General features: G+C 32.1%; 1 protein-coding gene and 1 pseudogene across 1 annotated transcript; one reads left to right on the top strand and one right to left on the bottom strand.

Moving 5' to 3' along the window:
- Positions 1-296: 296 nt before the first annotated feature.
- Positions 297-4,487, bottom strand: LOC134245242 (D-aspartate oxidase-like; annotated as a pseudogene).
- Positions 4,488-8,543: 4,056 nt separating this feature from the next.
- On the top strand, positions 8,544-12,253 carry LOC134245238 (uncharacterized). The gene is made up of 4 exons (XM_062727513.1): positions 8,544-8,723; positions 10,660-10,917; positions 11,106-11,252; positions 11,620-12,253. The coding sequence occupies exons 1-4, from the start codon at positions 8,633-8,635 to the stop codon at positions 11,874-11,876; spliced, it is 753 nt and encodes a 250-aa protein (XP_062583497.1). The 5' UTR covers positions 8,544-8,632; the 3' UTR covers positions 11,877-12,253.
- Positions 12,254-17,978: the final 5,725 nt, after the last annotated feature.

The following is a 17,978-nucleotide window of genomic DNA, read 5'->3' on the forward strand; positions in this document are numbered from 1 at the left end:
GTACTTGTACTCGTATCTAAACGTAATATCGTTATATCTAGTTTATTGTGTATGATTGATTTTTTTGCTCCTTTTGGATATATGGACCGCCCGTGACGTCACGTCATGGCGAAGCGGACAACGGTTGCACTCCTTGTGTTATTATTATAGGTATTACGCATCTTTTTCATTTACCGAAAATTTCGGCAAAATTGATAGGTACGCGAACATCTGTGGTTTAGACATATTTATAAGTATCCAAATATTTACAATTTATGTACATTTTTCAGATTACGTATAAGAGGAGACAATTAGTGTTAAATTGCACCTATTACCTCATCTATGTTTTTAACTCGTCTTTGTTCAATTTTCCCGCCATTTTGAAGAAACCTGTAAAAGTAGTTTTTATCCCAGTCTTGAGCATAAGAATGCTCAAAACAGTCTTATAAAAAGTTGTAAATTATACACTCCATATATTTAAAAAACCATATGCTTTTTTTTTTTTAAATAAAAACGGTATGTTTTTTTTAATTTGGTCGTGGACACTAAGGCTAATTATAATGATAAGAAATTAAAATTGATTTGTTGTGTCTTTTAATTATTTCAAAAACTTTGTGCAGTATATTCTCTTACTTATTGCTGCAGAAATATGCAGACGTTGTATATAAAACATTACAAAAACTTAGAAAAAGGTATATTTATTTCGTCATTCATCAATGCCTCATTTTATTTAGAAGCAGATCCGATTTCTGTTTTTAGCATGAAACTCAATATAAATTTTAACAATCATAGTAAACTGCATAGAAATTATAGGACAAGATCTGTAATACTGATTTATTTTATAATTTAATAGCCTTACCTTTTGAGAAGCCAAGCAAGGTATAATTGTGTTGTTATAACAACTGTGGTTACAAGATACACAAACCTACAAAGAAGACTGTAGATTCCTAAATATTCGCGTGGAATCAATTAATGCGTAATTTCGCGAGAAGCACAACTCGCGAATTTTTTTTTCGCTTTTTTGATTCTGAAATCCATGTAAAATCTCTCGATCAAGGGTCCATTTGCGTAAAATTACTCTCGCGATATAACGCTCGAGACCTTTCGCGATAATAAGTACTCACGAAAAATAAGGAATCTACAGTAAATACTTTGAGTTGTATGTATATTGCTTTTGTAAACAATGTGTATAGAGTTGTTTTCGGTGTACTTTTGAACTGGAACTAAAGATTTCTATATATGTACAAACTGATTTTTTCTGTTTATACAAGAATGATTTTTTTCAAGCGTTTTGTACAGCTTTAATCTAATTTTTCTTTTAATATATTTGCTTGTCATTTGGGATAAAAAAAAGTTTTTTATTTATACCATGTATATTAATTTTGAATACATGTATTTTCACCCTCTTGAGCATGTGCCTTTTATTTATACAAAATTTTATTCACATAAGTGAATGGGATTGGGCGGCAGGCAAAACCTATTTTAGCCCTCTCCCTTTGTGCCTTTGATTATAAACACTATATCAACTTTCTCTTTATATCATCAAGCCTTAGTCTATCGTTGAATATTTCTGTCTTTTAAAAAGTTTTATTCAGCATAGCTTATTTTGTAAAGTCGACATAACTAGTTTTCTAAACAATGCAACACTTATTTCAAGCAAAACTTTAATCTTGGCCACACCTCTGATTGTTAGGAGGTATGGCTTTAATGTTTCACATGCGTATTTTTTTGTAACAAAGCCTTTCTTTAACTTTTGACTTTTAAATGAGTTTGGCCCACTTAAAAAAACCTGGCCATAACTTTGAACAGTAAGGACTATGGACTTCATATTTCACAGGTGTATTTCTTGTGACATTACCTTACTTTAGATACAAACAATTTTGACTTTTTGGCCTTGACATTGGAGTTTTCGCTACTCCTTAAAAACTTTGACCTTGACCATATTTTTGAACAGTTGGTGCTATTGCTTTCGTATTTTATATTTGTATTTCTTATCATAATGATAAGGTCATCGACACGGTTCCTATAGTTTGATCATTTGACATTGACCTTGGAGTTTGACCCATATTTAAAAAAAACTTAAATATTGGTCCTAACGTTTGGATGGTTTGTACTTGAGCATTCATGTTTATTTACTGAAGCAAGTCCTTTCATTTGGTAGCAACGATTTTGATTTTTTTTTCTTCATCTTCACCTTTGAGTTTGACTAGCATTTCAGAAACTTTAACTTTCGCCATAAACTGTCATATGGAGGCATCAATGTTTCAAAAACACATTTTGTTTCTTCTAATTCTTTTCACAAGGTTTTGCGAAAATTATTCCGGAATGAAAAGAGCGCTCGCTCCGAGTTTATAAGGTCGAACTTATTATTTGCTTTTACATTAAATTCAGTTCTTCTTTCAAATGCATTTCTATTCTACTTACTTAAAGTGTTTGTTGAACCCCAGTTTTCTCATTTCTTCGTCTTTTAAATCGTGAAACGTGAACACAACATCTTTATAACATCTTTATAAAGAGGATCCTACATCAATGATTCAATAAAAGATATCAAAGTGTTGTCTTAACTCCCATAAGAAATGATTATCTAATAATATTGTTATTTTCAAAAATTGTAATAAAAAAGTTCAATTTTCCTATAAGTTATCCGTTAAAAATCAAATTCAATTTTCTTGTGGATATAAAGTTAATGCTCTCGGGAACGGAAGATTTAGACATTTTTACAAGTGACCAGAAAACCAAAGTCTTGAATTTTGGATACCAGATTGAGGTTTATATAATTATGTTACCTTGAAATTCTAAATAATATATATATATATATATATATATATATATATATATATATATATATATATATATATATATATATATATATATATATATATATATATATATATATATATATATATTGAATCTCATGCAAAAAAGTAAATTGATGATTCAAGAATTTTTTTCATTGAATTAGAATTTAAAGATTAGTAATAATTATTCTGGGGTCGTATTGATACTTAGATACCCAGTGAAAGTTATACTTATAAATACAAGATTCAATAATGTATTCTAGTAAATCTATCAAATACCTAGTAAAACTACTTTTGAGGTAGTGATTTTATTGACAGTAATTTGACTAGTCTTCTTAGTCACTTTCACTAGCTTTTTTTTCAAATGATGGGATAGAGATAAGGGAAAACTCTCTGTTTGACAATATCGTGACCTAAACAAAATTAAACAGATACCTCTACATTAGATAAACATAGTTTATATTAATTAAAGCAGTTGGATAATTACCGTTATTTCTGTTTGACTTAACATGAATGAAGGTGTTATGGCAATACCCGCTGTACCAGCTTCTTCTGACATAGCTAGAGAGGAAAAGTGGTTCCATCCGTCTTGTGTCCATTTTCTATATAGCATAATACAGCACAGAAAAATTAACAAAACGAAGAAAATTTTTGAATCAAAATTCAGCATTAACTTTGTCCAAAATTAAAATTATATTATGTCTTCGAATACTTGACTCTTTCTATGCTAACTCCTGGCATATATTCTGACGTCGGTCTAAAAATAGCGCCAGCTCCAAAACTAGTCGTTCCTTCTATTATGTGTTCTGCTACAATAGTCACGTGATAAGATGGAAGGAGACGCTGTATGTTGATGGCGGTAGAGAGGCCAACTACGCCAGCGCCGATTACTGTCACGCCAACCATGTCCTATATACAAACTGAAAGTATCAGGTAGGATAAATAAAAATAAGGATCTACTAAGGAAAAAAATCAAATAATGAAAATACATCCTTTTTTCACCGAATCTATCATTACATAGAAAACAACGCAAGTTTTACAAACTGCTTTCTCCCATTGATATGTTGTATGGTGTATATCATTGTTTGTATATGTACGTTTGCTGACCGAATATACACCATTTCAGCAAACTAGAAAAAGCATATACAAAATCATATATTCTTTTGTTTTATTTATCTCTTCTTATTTCAAAATATAGTTGCTGTAGACTTAGTCTATAAAAAATGATGGACGATCTAATCAAGCTTTCATTTTTAACACAAATGAGCTTCCGTAAGAAATCTATATCGTAGCAACATTTCATTAAATACTCTTTTTCAATTTTTTAGGCTTTGATATTGCAATTTTAAGCATACATAAACACAATGATAAACTTCATAAACTATTGATATAATCATAGAGGATGTGAAAATATACCAGCACTTCATTTCTTACTCAAAGCAAACACTGGAATAAGATCAATAATTGCCTTTTATGTACAGTAATGTTTTTATTACTGAAAGAGGGATAATTCCTTTTCAACGTAACAGACACTGTTTAATGAATTTTCACAGCCTGATAAAAAGTGATACAAAATATAAGAGAAAAAACTAGTACTTACAGCTTAATCTGACAGTTTTACTGGGTTCTAGGTCTGAGCCTTCTATATATAGCACGATAAAAGGATGACCCAGTGATATCCGTCAATGTAACATCTACCGTATATCGTTGTGCACCCACAGTAATCTCTCTAAGTTTCTAGCCTTTTTAATATATATACATGTGTATATATGTTCATAGGCGTAGTCACGGGGGGGGGGGGGCAGAGCGGGGGCACTAACCCCCCCCACTTTCAGATCGGGGGGGGGGGAAGAGTATGTCTGTGCCCCCCACTTTTTATTGAAGAACAAAATCACAGCTATTTTTCCCTAACATTACCTTTACTATAGGAAAGTATAGTTATATCGAAGAATTGTGGGAAAAAATTGGAATTGAAAGTAACTTGCCTTTGAAAAAGTTGGCCACTACCCCCTCCCCCCCCCTCCACGAAATAGAATTTTCGAGTTTGGGGAACTTTCAATTTCTCTCTTGCTTGTCAAAGAATTTCTGGAGTTGAGCCCCCCCCCCCCCCACTTTTAAGTTGGTGACTACGCCTCTGATGTTTACAAATATATATTAAGTACTCTATATACATGTAGTTTAATTTGTATGGCGTGTCCGAAGTTGCAATATTCGTTCTTTTTCATTTGATTTGTTTAAAAGGACAATGATACCTAACTGCCGATACTGGCCCTTAATATTTGATGCAAAAATCAAAACACATTTTAAATTGTGATTTTTTTGTACTTAAGAGCTTTAAATGATGCTTGCTTAAAACCAGCACGAATTTTGATCTAAAGTGTACATAGAGGAGCAAATGTAGGGTATTTTCCTAATTCTTCTGGAATTTTGTCAAATTTTAAATACTTTTCACATCGAAAAACACAAAACACTTGCCTATCTTAGATTTTTATTCATAAGATGCATCTAATTCTAGTGCATGTAATATATAAATTTGATAGATAGGCAAACTTAATTGTGTTTTATGTTTTCTGAAACAAAATTTGATGTAAAATCAATGAAAATTTGCATAAAAATGAGAAAAATCGGAAAATGACTTTTTTTTACCTTCCTGTGACCTCTGTGTAGCCGATAACTTAAAACCATTACTCATTAATTAAAAATGTGGAAGGGGTGACACAATAATTGCACAATAATCTGCCATCAACTCATTTTTCGATCCTTAGTTCATTTAAATTAGTTCATTTAAATGGCACATCCTATGATTTCCTGTACTTGTTTTTTTTCAAGTTTGGAAAATGAAACAATTCAAAGGTTGAAAGACCTGGCGAATATTGTTGGTGTGACAAAACGTTAACTTTCTTTTTTTTCAACAAAACTTCTTTACTCTTCATGGCCTGTGGGTGTAGTGCTTTGTACGCTGTCATGAAGAAATAAAATGTAGTGGATTTCTGATTCTGGTTCCTTCATCTCAAAAACCTTTTCATTTTTTGCGAAAATTTTGCTTTCTAGACTCCGCTAGAAAAAGAACTACATTTCATGATAAGATTTGATCAAGATAACCACTAATATTTATGAAAATAGCATATACAACTGTTTTTGTGCTCTTGCAATTCTTTGCTCTTCTCAGTCCTTTGCTGTGTTGTCAAGTGCATCTTATTCTACATTAGTTTTAATGGTTTAAAGAAATGATTCCACGTTTCATTATCTGTTTGATTTTCAGACAAACGAGGATAGGTACAATTTTTGATTTTTTAAAATAATTATTTTGATATTCTTACACGCTGTCGTTTTCACTCATTTTTGAAACATAGGGTGACCATTGATAATAATGCTTTTTTACTGTTAAATTTTCTTTAAAACATTGTTAACTACCCCCACAATGATGCCTTTTAAAGTTGTTATGTGTCTTAATATCAATCAAACATAATCAGTGATACTTTGTTGAACTTTCGCAAACCGTAGATTTTTATTAATTCAACCCTGGGTTTTTTTTTCAGTCCACTTGGTTCAAACACGATGTGATCCTTCTGAGCAGATTTTCTTTCGCTAGGAGCGATTGTCGCAGTATATATAGGGAAGTTAAATATGCTGTGACGTCATTTAAATTCTAATAATGTAGGACATTAAAAAAGTTATAGCTCGATTTTTCACGTTTATAACGATTTGCTAGAGTGATGAGCGATTAAAAAGGTTGGTTGCCCTATATTTCTTCATAAAAGTAATTCATTATTTTGCAGTAGGTGTTTATTACCTTGCTAATGCATTTTTAATGGTTAACCGACTTTCATGGAATATTATTTAGATGATGCAGTCCACTGTGATGTCAACCAAAAATTTCTAGAATTATTGAAAAAGGGATGCTGCATATAATGATAGCAGGTCTTCTTTCATTGTTTGTATTCCGCATGTATTTAAGGAATTATATACCTAATATTCAAACATTCCAGTTTTTGGTAACCTGCAGTTTAAGGGAGTATCTATCAAGTACGAAAACCCATTGAGCTCATTTTTGTGGATTTGAAACTTAGTAGCTTTTGTGTTATAACAGAAAAATTATATGTACGTATATGATAAAGTTACTGTGTGACTTTTTATCTTGACAAACACGAAACATGAACGCAGACGAGGACTTCTGTGAATATATAAATAACATTTTTCTCTAAAATCAAACGTGATGAAGTTGATCTGTTTAAACACTAACAATCGAAAAAAAGAATATAAGAATATTTTTTTTCATGTTTGGCCTTAAAATTTTGTTTTTCTTAAATGATCTTAATTAACTAGATAAGGTTTTTGAAATTGTGGATTTTCGCTCGAACCAGTGTTGCTCTAATATGTCCTCTGAGTCAATGTTTCCCATTTTGACAATTTCTCTCTTAGGCTACACCACTGGAATGGTTTGCATCCATTCTTTGAAGAAAGAAGAAGGTAGAGTTAATGCTTTGTTGTACCCTTAAAATTACATGTTTTCAAAGAGTGAATTATGAAATGGACTTAAACAAGGGGTAAGCGTATCAATGTAATAAATTATAAAAATTAAATTATATATAGGGCACGAAAGAGGATCATTCTGAAAAGATGACGTCAATAAGTAGGTACATTTGAAAGTTAAAAAAAAACTCAAAATGAATCATTCATGGGTTAATTCCGTATATAAAAAAGTATCCACGGAAGTCGCCCGCTTTAATTTTCAGATATGTTGTGTTCAATTCTTTACAAAATCATATTTTTCAAAATCTTTGTGAGCGATGCTTCAATATATTATTAAAGTGCAATACGCATATTTTTTATACTTTCGTTTTATATGTTTAAGCTTAAGTAGAAATGGGCATTTTTAATATTTGTGTGTCACATGTACACACTGAAGATAAGATTCTAAGCATGCATTCACAAACACTATCACATAAAAGAATAGAAAACACAGTTTGTCCACAAAATAAACGTGAACAACTTTTTTTAGAAGCATAAAATACGGTAAAGCTCTTGAATCTAAGGGATATCTTAAAACGTAAAAAGGATTAACAATCTGTGAATTTTAATATCATAAACAATGACCAAGAAAATCCCAGAGGTTAGACCAGGTGTCTAAAAGGAACAAGTATCCCCAAGATAGTCACAGAATACTAGTATTTTAAATATCTAGAATATACCAAGGACTATAGCATTAAAAAATACTAATGATGTGCAACTTTGTCTCTTTTTTTTATTTTCTTTTACAGGATATACAAGTTCTGAAATTCGAAGCGAGAGTGTATTGTTTTAATGAAGGAAGGAGTACAGAATTGGTTTTAAAGTTTTATCATGTTTGACGATGAAATGTAAGTGTTTATTGCATGTTGACAGAGTCCTTCCGCCGATTTAAAGGTACAGAAGAGAGTCTATTTTTATAAGATACACATGATTTACCATTCCATGAGGAGTTACTACCGCCATTTTAATTTGAAAACGGCAATTTCTTACATTATAGTGACCTAAATAATATAGTAAAACAGTATTCTGAGTCGTCAGCTGTTAATCACAATAAATTCTAACTAGTATGTAACTATGACGGAGGTTGAACAAAATACAAAACGATACAGTCTTGCATGTTTTAACATAAAGATATACAGAAATAGAATACTTCAAGTTGATAAGGTATCTTATAAATATTAATGAGAAATAAATCACGTGATAGGAATCTCATGAATAAATTGCGCACCATTTTTCCATATGTATCCTCTATTTAATGTCATATGCACGCGATCCTGTTATTAAAATTTTGTTTATAAGTAAAAGCACGACTAGGAACCCTTGCTACAATTTCACGAGTTACAATGGCGGAATTTTTAATTAAATCTGTTCCAAATTTTGCCTTGGTTTCAACTGTTTTACTGATATGTGGTGTTTGTGGGGAGCATCCAACAGGTGAGAAAGTTTTATACTTCTTCGAATTAAATTTTTAATGGAAGTAATTACATATATTACTTATTTTTTATAATATCATGGGAAAAAAACGATCGTATACCTTAAAAGGAAATTCAAATAAAAGAATAAAAATTTTAAAAACTTCTTTCAGTTATCAATCAAATGATTTGAAAGTGAAAGGATTGTAAATTTAAAAATATTAATCAGAACAGTTTTCAGAAATGTGATATCCGCTGAAATGTCCTATACATTGGTGTGAAAAAGTTCAATAAACTATCGGAAATGCAAAAAAGAAACACGCACGCTATCTCTCGATTCCCGCCTACATTTTTGGAATCATTTAATTCAATATGATTAGCAATTTGGCCATAAAATCTTTGTTTAATACAAAGAACAGTTCAATGGTTATTGAAAAATCGTCTTAATACCAGCGCTAAACAGTAAATTATCCATAATTCCAGCTCTTAAGAAAAGGGGGGTAGACGATATTTTCCATTGAAATCGGAGTTTCAAGCATCACCGTATTTTGAAAAAGTCTTGGATATGATTAAATGTTCCTTATATCTTTTCTTATGTTTTAGGCAAATAAACAAAACATAAATATTTCAATAAAATATAATGTTTCAGTTGTATATCGCTTTGAAATTGTTGGAAAATAAGTATTTTTATCGTATTTTGTCAATAAACATGTCCCCCCCCCCGTATCACACAAAAAGCTTTAGTATGAATTTGTGAAATAACATTCCATATAACCTGTAAAAAGGAATTTTTGTGACTGTGACACGGGGGGGGGGGGGGGGGGGAGATGTTTTAAAAATATTTTCCGTTTTCCGTTGATTTCAATTGTGAAAAATTTTACCAAAATTTTAGAATGATTTCTGTTTGTTTTCCCAAATACGTAATGTTTTTTAAAAATCCATATAATTATCTATAAAAAATATTAAAAATTCATCGAATATGTTAACTTTTGAAAATTGACTTGGAGGTAGGCGGGAGAACAATACTATCGTTCGCAGTTCTTTGTTTTCATAAACAGGTTAGAATTAAAGTATGGATACTTGAACGGACCATATTTGTAAATATTTACTTCAGTCTTAGAGGCACGAAAATACCATTTGATATATGGAATTTCTTTTCATTAGCGACTATATTTTGATACCTGTGGTTTCCGAACACTTGATGTGACGATTGCAAGAAAAGAGGGCATACAAAGCTGAAAAATTTATCATTACACACAGACTCGCAATATTCACGGAAATAATTCGACTACAAATAGATACTGGATGCACGTCAGTCGTGAATACAAGTATCCTGTGTATGTACAAAACAACCTAAGTATTAGAAATACGGAATTAATTGAATGAATTTCCGTGAATATGTACATAATGAAATAATGCTTATCAGAGTTCTAGTCAAAGTTAAATAATTAAGAAGTACGTAAGAAATACGTGTATTTTCTCTTTGCAAGTGTATTCATATAGTCTTTTAGTTTACTAATTGGATTAATAGGGGAAACAGACTCGTAGCAACGGTTTTGAAGTTGAGATGGGTGTAAAAAAAAAAATAAAGTATAGTCACCACACTCGAAAATCAAATAGTGGAGGTGAGGATGGGGGTAAGCATAAAATTAGGAGGAGGAAGTCGTCCGTTCCCTCATTTTTCACCCTGCGTATACGAGCCTGAAAAAAAGTTATCAAAATCTTTAAAATGTTTCTATTGATGTATTAAAATTGAACGAAATGATATATTTTCTCTGAATATATTCTAGCATTTTATTACATAAATTCTACATGTATATGTATGCAAAATGGAAGAAATGTGCATGATTTTTTTTTTTTAAATCCTTAATGTTTTAGTAAGTTTTCACACCAAAGTTTGAAAAAAAAACCCACATATATTTATTAAAGATGGATTTAAAAAATATATATAATTTCAGTCTATATCACACACGAATGTGGAAAAATCGTGAAAATCTCTGATGAAACCATCGTGGAGCTTGGTCCTGGGTCTATAACTACAGGCATCACTGACTGTAGAATGGATATCAGGCCGATCATTACCAAAAGGACTGATCATACAGAAATAGTCCAGTCAGGGGTAGTCCTATCCATTGATTCCATAAGACTGTCACGAAAAACCGCAGGGAGATGCTTAGATAATAGCATCGACATTTATGACGGAGCTAAAAAATTGAGTAAGTTTTTTTTTTATCTAATTATGGGTATATATTTTTTCCCCTTTTTTAATACAAGACTGTAACTCCACTGCACTATTTTTCAATCGATAGTTGTTACATGTACTTATCTTTTTGTTCTTTAGCCTTTTTTCCTAAATAATCTTTTTTTTAAAATAAAATATTTAGTTCTTTTTTTCTGTTTCTAGACAAGGAGCCTTTATGCGGGCGGTATTTGGATCAAAGCATTTTTTCCACCGATAGTACCGCTCACCATGAGATGGGAATAGAATTGAAATCAAACTCAAGGCAGAAGAAAATCCAATTTAAGGCATTTGCTACTCCATTTCACAAAGGTACTAATATGCAATGTTTGCCAAAGAATCTTGCTTGTATTGCAACAAACGTAATTATGTACTTTCAAAACGAATATTAAAAAATTACCCACATTGTGTTTTCCTGTTATCCATGTATCGTTTACTAATTACATGATTCATATAACGAATACACGGTTATAGGTAACGACATCACGGTTATATGAATTTCTGATTCATTAATTAGTTATTAGTATGAAACGACATGAAAAATTCGCATGAAAATAAGAGGAAGATTTTGAAAATTTACTTCTTATGCTGCAGACAAAAGAGAAAAATAAATGAAAGTGTAAGCATACCCTTACCCTCTTCTGTATGAATGGTTTAGTTACGTCTTTTAACATTACAGCGCCCTGCTATTCCGACGAGTTTTCCTGTGAGAATGGTCGCTGTATCGCCATCGGTCTCATCTGCAACACCCATAACAACTGCGGGGACGGCAGCGATGAGTTCGATGCACTCTGTAACGCGCTGCACCTCACAACTGCCGCGATTGTTGGCATCGTCTTCGGAGTTTTCTTCGGTGTCTTCATGATTCCTGCCCTTGTCATCTGGCTGTGCTGCAGGATGATGAGGCGCCGCCGCCTCATGTATCGGCGAATATAAACTGTTTCGTAAGTTTGCGAATCTGACTTTAGTTTAAGTTTCTCTTATGAACAACGTATTGAACTTTTTTTTTTCTTTTTTTTTGTATTCATTTTTTTAATTTGTGATATGTAAATTGAGTAATCCAACTTCAGATTTCTGTAATTATTTTACATTTTGTACTTTATAAAGTTTAAGTTCCCCTGGTACTAGTATATACAGTGCTTGCTTTTGTAATTCAACATGCCTCAGGGTAACAAGTTACTTTGTCGCTCCCTTTGACTTTTTTAAAGTAAAAATTTGCATAGTTATACTTCTATACTACATGTACTTCGTCTTAATAAAAAGTCCTGCCCTCTGGTAATTAGAATCTTTTTTACTCCTTACATGATATATTTATATGAAATGTATACTAATATTACGATTTAATGTTAAAATATTTATCTTTTTGAGATACCAAGTCTAGTGCCTTTTTTTTTTCTCCTTTCAGAATCTGTATATATTTTTTTCAAAACGTAACACATCCAGGAATGTGATTTTTTTTAAAAATTTTACAATCCATTGAATCCGTTTTTGATTGTCTGAAATAAATGCACTTTCTTTATTTCGTTCGATATTTTAACGTTTAACATTATTACTTGAGGAATAAACAATTTGGTTTAAAAACCAGAAGTCTCTGTCGAGACTGTAGCTCTACTGGTATGTACTTATCAAAAACCATTGCACTATTTTATGTATCTTTGTGTAGTCTACTTGTGTGCCAACTTATTTTGAAATCAAACTAGAACTGTAGAAGGAGTAGCGTTTTAAAGGAATTTCACAGAAAATTCTATTTTTAGTAACCATGGCAACACCGTTCATCGAAATTAGAAACCGATGCACTATTCTATGTATCTTAGGGTAGTCTACTTGTGTGCCAAGTTATACTGAAATCAGACCAAAACTGTAGAAGGAATAGCGTTTTTAAAGAATTTCACAGAAAATTCTATTTTTAGTAACCATGGCAACATCCTTCATCGAAATTAGAAACCGATGCACTATTCTATGTATCTTAGTATAGTCTACTTGTGTGCCAAGTTATATTGAAATCAGACCAAAACTGTAGAAGAAGTAGCGTTTTTAAGGAATTTCACAGAAAATTCTATTTTTAGTAACCATGGCAACATCCTTCATCGAAATTAAAAACCGATGCACTATTCTATGTATCTTAGTGTAGTCTACTTGTGTGCCAAGTTATATTGAAATCAAACTAGAACTGTAGAAGGAGTAGCGTTTTTAAGGAATTTCACAGAAAATTCTATTTATAGTAACCATGGCAACACCGTTCATCGAAATTAAAAACCGATGCACTATTCTATGTATCTTAGTGTAGCCTACTTGTGTGCCAAGTTATATTGAAATCAGACCAAAACTGTAGAAGGAGTAGCGTTTTAAAGGAATTTCACAGAAAATTCTATTTTTAGTAACCATGGCAACACCGTTCATCGAAATCAAAAACCGATGCACTATTTTATGTATCTTAGTGTAGTCTACTTGTGTGCCAAGTTATATTGAAATCAGACCAAAACTGTGGAAGAAGTAGCGTTTTAAAGGAATTTCACAGAAAATTCTATTTTTAGTAACCATGGCAACACCGTTCATCGAAATCAAAAACAGATGCACTATTCTATGTATCTTAGTGTAGTCTACTTGTGTGCCAAGTTATATTGAAATCAGACCAAAACTGTGGAAGGAGTAGCGTTTTAAAGGAATTTCACAAAAAATTCTATTTTTAGTAACCATGGCAACACCGTTCATCAAAATTAAAAACCCATGCACTATTCTATGTATCTTAGTGTAGTCTACTTGTGTGCCAAGTTATATTGAAATCAGACTAAAATTGTAGGAGGAGTAGCGTTTTGAAAAATTGTTTACAGACAGACGGACAGACAGACGGACAGACAGACAGACAGACAGACAGACGGACGGACGCCGGACGCATTACTATCGCATAAGCTCTTCTGGTCTCTGACCAGTAGAGCTAAAAATTGTGTAGCTTTATCTTTCCACGTGTGAAAATATAATGAAAACTGCAAACCCCCAGTCTAAACTTAGCTACTGAGAATAAAGAAATCTCCTATATCATTGAGAAAAGTATCTCACATTCTCATGAAATAACTCTGAACAATTCTTTTTCCAAGTCCTTTAACTACCAAGGAAAAGATTTGTAATCAAAATTGGGAAAATGTATGAATAACATAAATAAAAGATTTACTTTTTTTTTTTAACATTAATTGTGTATACATTAGGAAACCATTTGATATAAATGTGCATGGATATTAGATTGTCGAACAGAACTGTATTATCAGTTACAAACACTGGAGCATTACAGTGAAACACGCTAACCGTGTGTAAGCTAATTATGAATTGACGCTTCACGAAATTAAAACGTTATGAAAATCCATGCAGTTACGCACGCGTTCACTGTACATGTACGTCAAAGTAAATCTTCCGTCTTCACCGTATACAACGGGTAACGCGGGGGAGTCGCTAAAAAGTATGGGGGAGTCGTTTTCAACGTATGGGGGAGTAGATTTTCACCGCTTCGGAGTCAGAAGAGATGTGGGTCACGTCTATTTTCGGTATTTATAAGATGTATTTACAAAAAACAAATATCCCACGGAAGATGGCAATAGTTAAGCTTTATTTTGGTCATTTGACCGGCTGTCATATACGTCTAGTTTTCTCAAACACTTCGAAACTATTTGACAGTTTTCATATTTACGTTGATCGGATGGTAAAAACATGCATGATTTGGACTATCTGCGGCTTGCGTAGGGCTTCTCACAGTTAAAACAGCAAAAGAAATCGTTTATCTTTTAAATGCAACAACTTAAACTTGACTAGACTTTATAAAAATTCATAATTAAGACGTTTTCTCCTCAGACAGTAACGGTTACGTAGGGGGGAGTCGTGTATGGGAAAGCACATCGAAGGGGGAGTCGCAAAATAAAGTCAAATGCATACTTGGTGTTGTTTTCATCTCTTTTATAGATATCTATAAATCTATGTTTGGTTATTTCCTTTATAATTTGAAGTTACGAAAAGAGATTTTTTTCTGTGGCTTTATCAGTTCTAGAGAAAAATCAGCATTATAGATTACATGAACAATTGGATTACATATCATCGGAGCTCATGTGCTTGGGGACAGGACCTTCCCACTCAATATGTAATTTTCGTACATGTATATCACTAAAATTCAATCCACGAACTCAGGAACCCTTACTCTCCTGAAAAAAAAGAACAACCCGATTTATAATTTTAAAATTTCTTGATATCAACGATTTTTTTAATCCGTAAAAGGCAGATCTTTGAAACGTCTGCACGCGCCCCTTGCCTTTTTCTTAGGGAAGGGGGTTAAATTTAAGGTGGCTCATTACATCCACAGTTTATTTTAGATTTCATGACAGCACCACTTATCATGTAGATGCCAAATATCCAAATGGAGATATTGATATCGTAAATACTTTTTAGAGAATTTTTTAACTTTCTGTTTATTTTGGTGAAATGTTTTATTTCAAGTTATTTCCAGACTTTCAGAACTTTCAGTGTCAAATGATGGACATCTTCTTTAGACAAGTACACACAATGAAAATACGTCATAATACATAATATTAATTTTATTAGAAAAAATAGTTTTCTTCTAAAAAACAATAAATGTCATTATCTTTTTAATCTGCACATAGAATATTTTTAAAATGAGTTCTGAAGAGACAAGGAATGTATTTCAATGAATTGCTTGTGACAAATTGAATGAAGAATGTTTTAACGAAATGAAAATTCCAATTTAGAAAATATTTGGTATAAAAAGTCCTTTTTCAAGAGTTATCTTTCCTAATTACCCAAGACTCAAAACACAAAGGAACGTTTGAACATTACATCTAAATTTCGAATAAAGGTTTAAACTTCCATAATATATATTTAAATCAATAAAGCAAATGTATAAATTAACACCAACACAGTAAATTGTGCAAGTAAATAACATTTTTAATTTCAACAAGGTTGTCGATTTAAACTCGAATTTCCTCCATACAAACACGTTGACTGATAGAGCTCACTGCTTCGACATGTCAGAAATTGCACATTACTTGTTTGGCGAAGATTTGGCTGTTGTTTTCTTTTGTTTCTGCTAAAAAGTAATTGTCAATGTAAAAATAATTAATCACAAACTTTGGAAAGAGAAAATACGAAAATATTTCTTCTCTGTATACATTTCATTATTATGATACCCTCCCTTTCCTTGCCCCAGCTATATACAGTTCCTTAGAATATGATACCCCCTTTACCCCTCCCCCTTTCGCAGTTTCATGAACATTTTTGCCTTTGAATCTGCTTGAGAACTTCTTTTGTTCTCTGAGGAAGAAGTGTATTTTTGTACCAGAATAAGTCTGAAGCAACCAGCATTATACATTCATAGAAAGGTATCGAGGGCAACATGCATTTTGTCGGACCCAAGAAACAAACTGTTTGCAGGACACTGGTTAGGCCAAAGGCAAATAGTTTTGTTCGAGGGGTCGACGAAACACATCTAGAGAACAAATTCGATAAATGTTTTGTTATACAATTTACTGTTTATTATGATATAATCATATGCATGATGAAATTTTCGTTTCACACTTTGACATAAACGGTACTATATCTCATCGAATGGTCCAACATCTCGCTCCACGGTCAAACAGCTATTTATTTGACTTAAGGAAACAGTAGAAAGGTTATTCTTTTTAGTATAAATTTACATAAAAAAATTTAAAAGTATAACAAACAAAAATTACATACAACTCACCTGAAAAATTTTGAATTTTGACAAGGAAAAAAAAGGTTGTTGAAAGGAGGTAACATACTTTGACAACCAAATTTTAGCTACACATTAGCAAATAACAGTTACTATCCTGCAACAATAATAATAAAAAAAAATAATTTTGAAAAATGTTCGATATTATTAAGAAATTTTCCAAATTAAAAATCGGGTTGTTTTTCTTTTATGGAGAGACTTTCATTGTCGGAAGTTAGTGTTCCTGAGTTCGTCGATTGAATTTTTGTGATATACATGTACGGAAATTACATATTGAGGGGGAAGGTCCTGTCCCCAAGCACATGAGCTCCGATAATATGTAATCCAATTGTTCATGTAATCTATAATGCTGATTTTTCTCTTAAACTGATAAAGCCACAGAAAAAAAAATCTCTTTTCGTAACTTCAAATTATAAAGGAAATAACCAAACATAGATTTATAGATATCTTCGAGCAAATAAAAAGGTATTGGCAGTATAAAAGAGATTAAAACAACACCAAGTATACATGCATTTGACTTTATTTTGCGACTCCCCCTTCGATGTGCTTTCCCATACACGACTCCCCCCTACGTAACCGTTACTGTCTGAGGAGAAAATGTCTTAATTATGAATTTTTATAAAGTCTAGTCAAGTTTAAGTTGTTACATTTAAAAGATAAACGATTTCTTTTGCTGTTTTAACTGTGAGAATCCCTACGCAAGCCGCAGATAGTCCAAATCATGCATGTTTTTACCATCCGATCAACGTAAATATAAAAACTGTCAAATAGTTTCGAAGTGTTTGAGAAAACTAGACGTATATGACAGCCGGACAAATGACCAAAATAAAGCTTAACTATTGCCATCTTCCGTGGGATATGTGTTTTTTTAAATACATCTTATAAATACCGAAAAAAGACGTGACCCACATCTCTTCTGACTCCGAAGCGGTGAAAATCTACTCCCCCATACGTTGAAAACGACTCCCCCATACTTTTTAGCGACTCCCCCGCGTTACCCGTTGTATACGGTGGTCTTTGTCATGCGATCTTTTATATATTTATGCAAAAACATATATCGTCGCTGTAATATCAAATTGTCGTAAGTCAAAAATCATAACTTTTCAGGAGAGACAAAAAACATCTTTTTTCAAAATGTCGTATGTCTAGTGTTTTCCTTTCTGTCCTGGATGTTTTTTCTGTACAAATTGTCGTATCTCCAGAAAAGCATTGAAACAAACCCTTGCAATGTATTGTAAGCGTACGAATCTAATATTAGAATGGTCTAAAATGTATTATATGTATTAACATAC

This window comes from Saccostrea cucullata, unplaced genomic scaffold (genome assembly GCF_032062105.1).
Source record: "Saccostrea cucullata isolate Sc308-1 unplaced genomic scaffold, CSIRO_AGI_Scuc_v1 ctg274, whole genome shotgun sequence".
NCBI classification, from domain to species: Eukaryota; Metazoa; Mollusca; class Bivalvia; order Ostreida; family Ostreidae; genus Saccostrea; species Saccostrea cuccullata.

What these genes read in the sequence shown, in the direction of transcription:
- LOC134245238 (XM_062727513.1), top strand. Translation starts at nt 8,633, where the DNA reads ATGGCGGAATTTTTAATTAAATCTGTTCCAAATTTTGCCTTGGTTTCA. An exon ending in TTGTGGGGAGCATCCAACAG is followed by an intron (nt 8,724 to 10,659) that starts GTGAGAAAGTTT and finishes ATATAATTTCAG; the next exon opens with TCTATATCACACACGAATGT. An exon ending in TGACGGAGCTAAAAAATTGA is followed by an intron (nt 10,918 to 11,105) that starts GTAAGTTTTTTT and finishes TTCTGTTTCTAG; the next exon opens with ACAAGGAGCCTTTATGCGGG.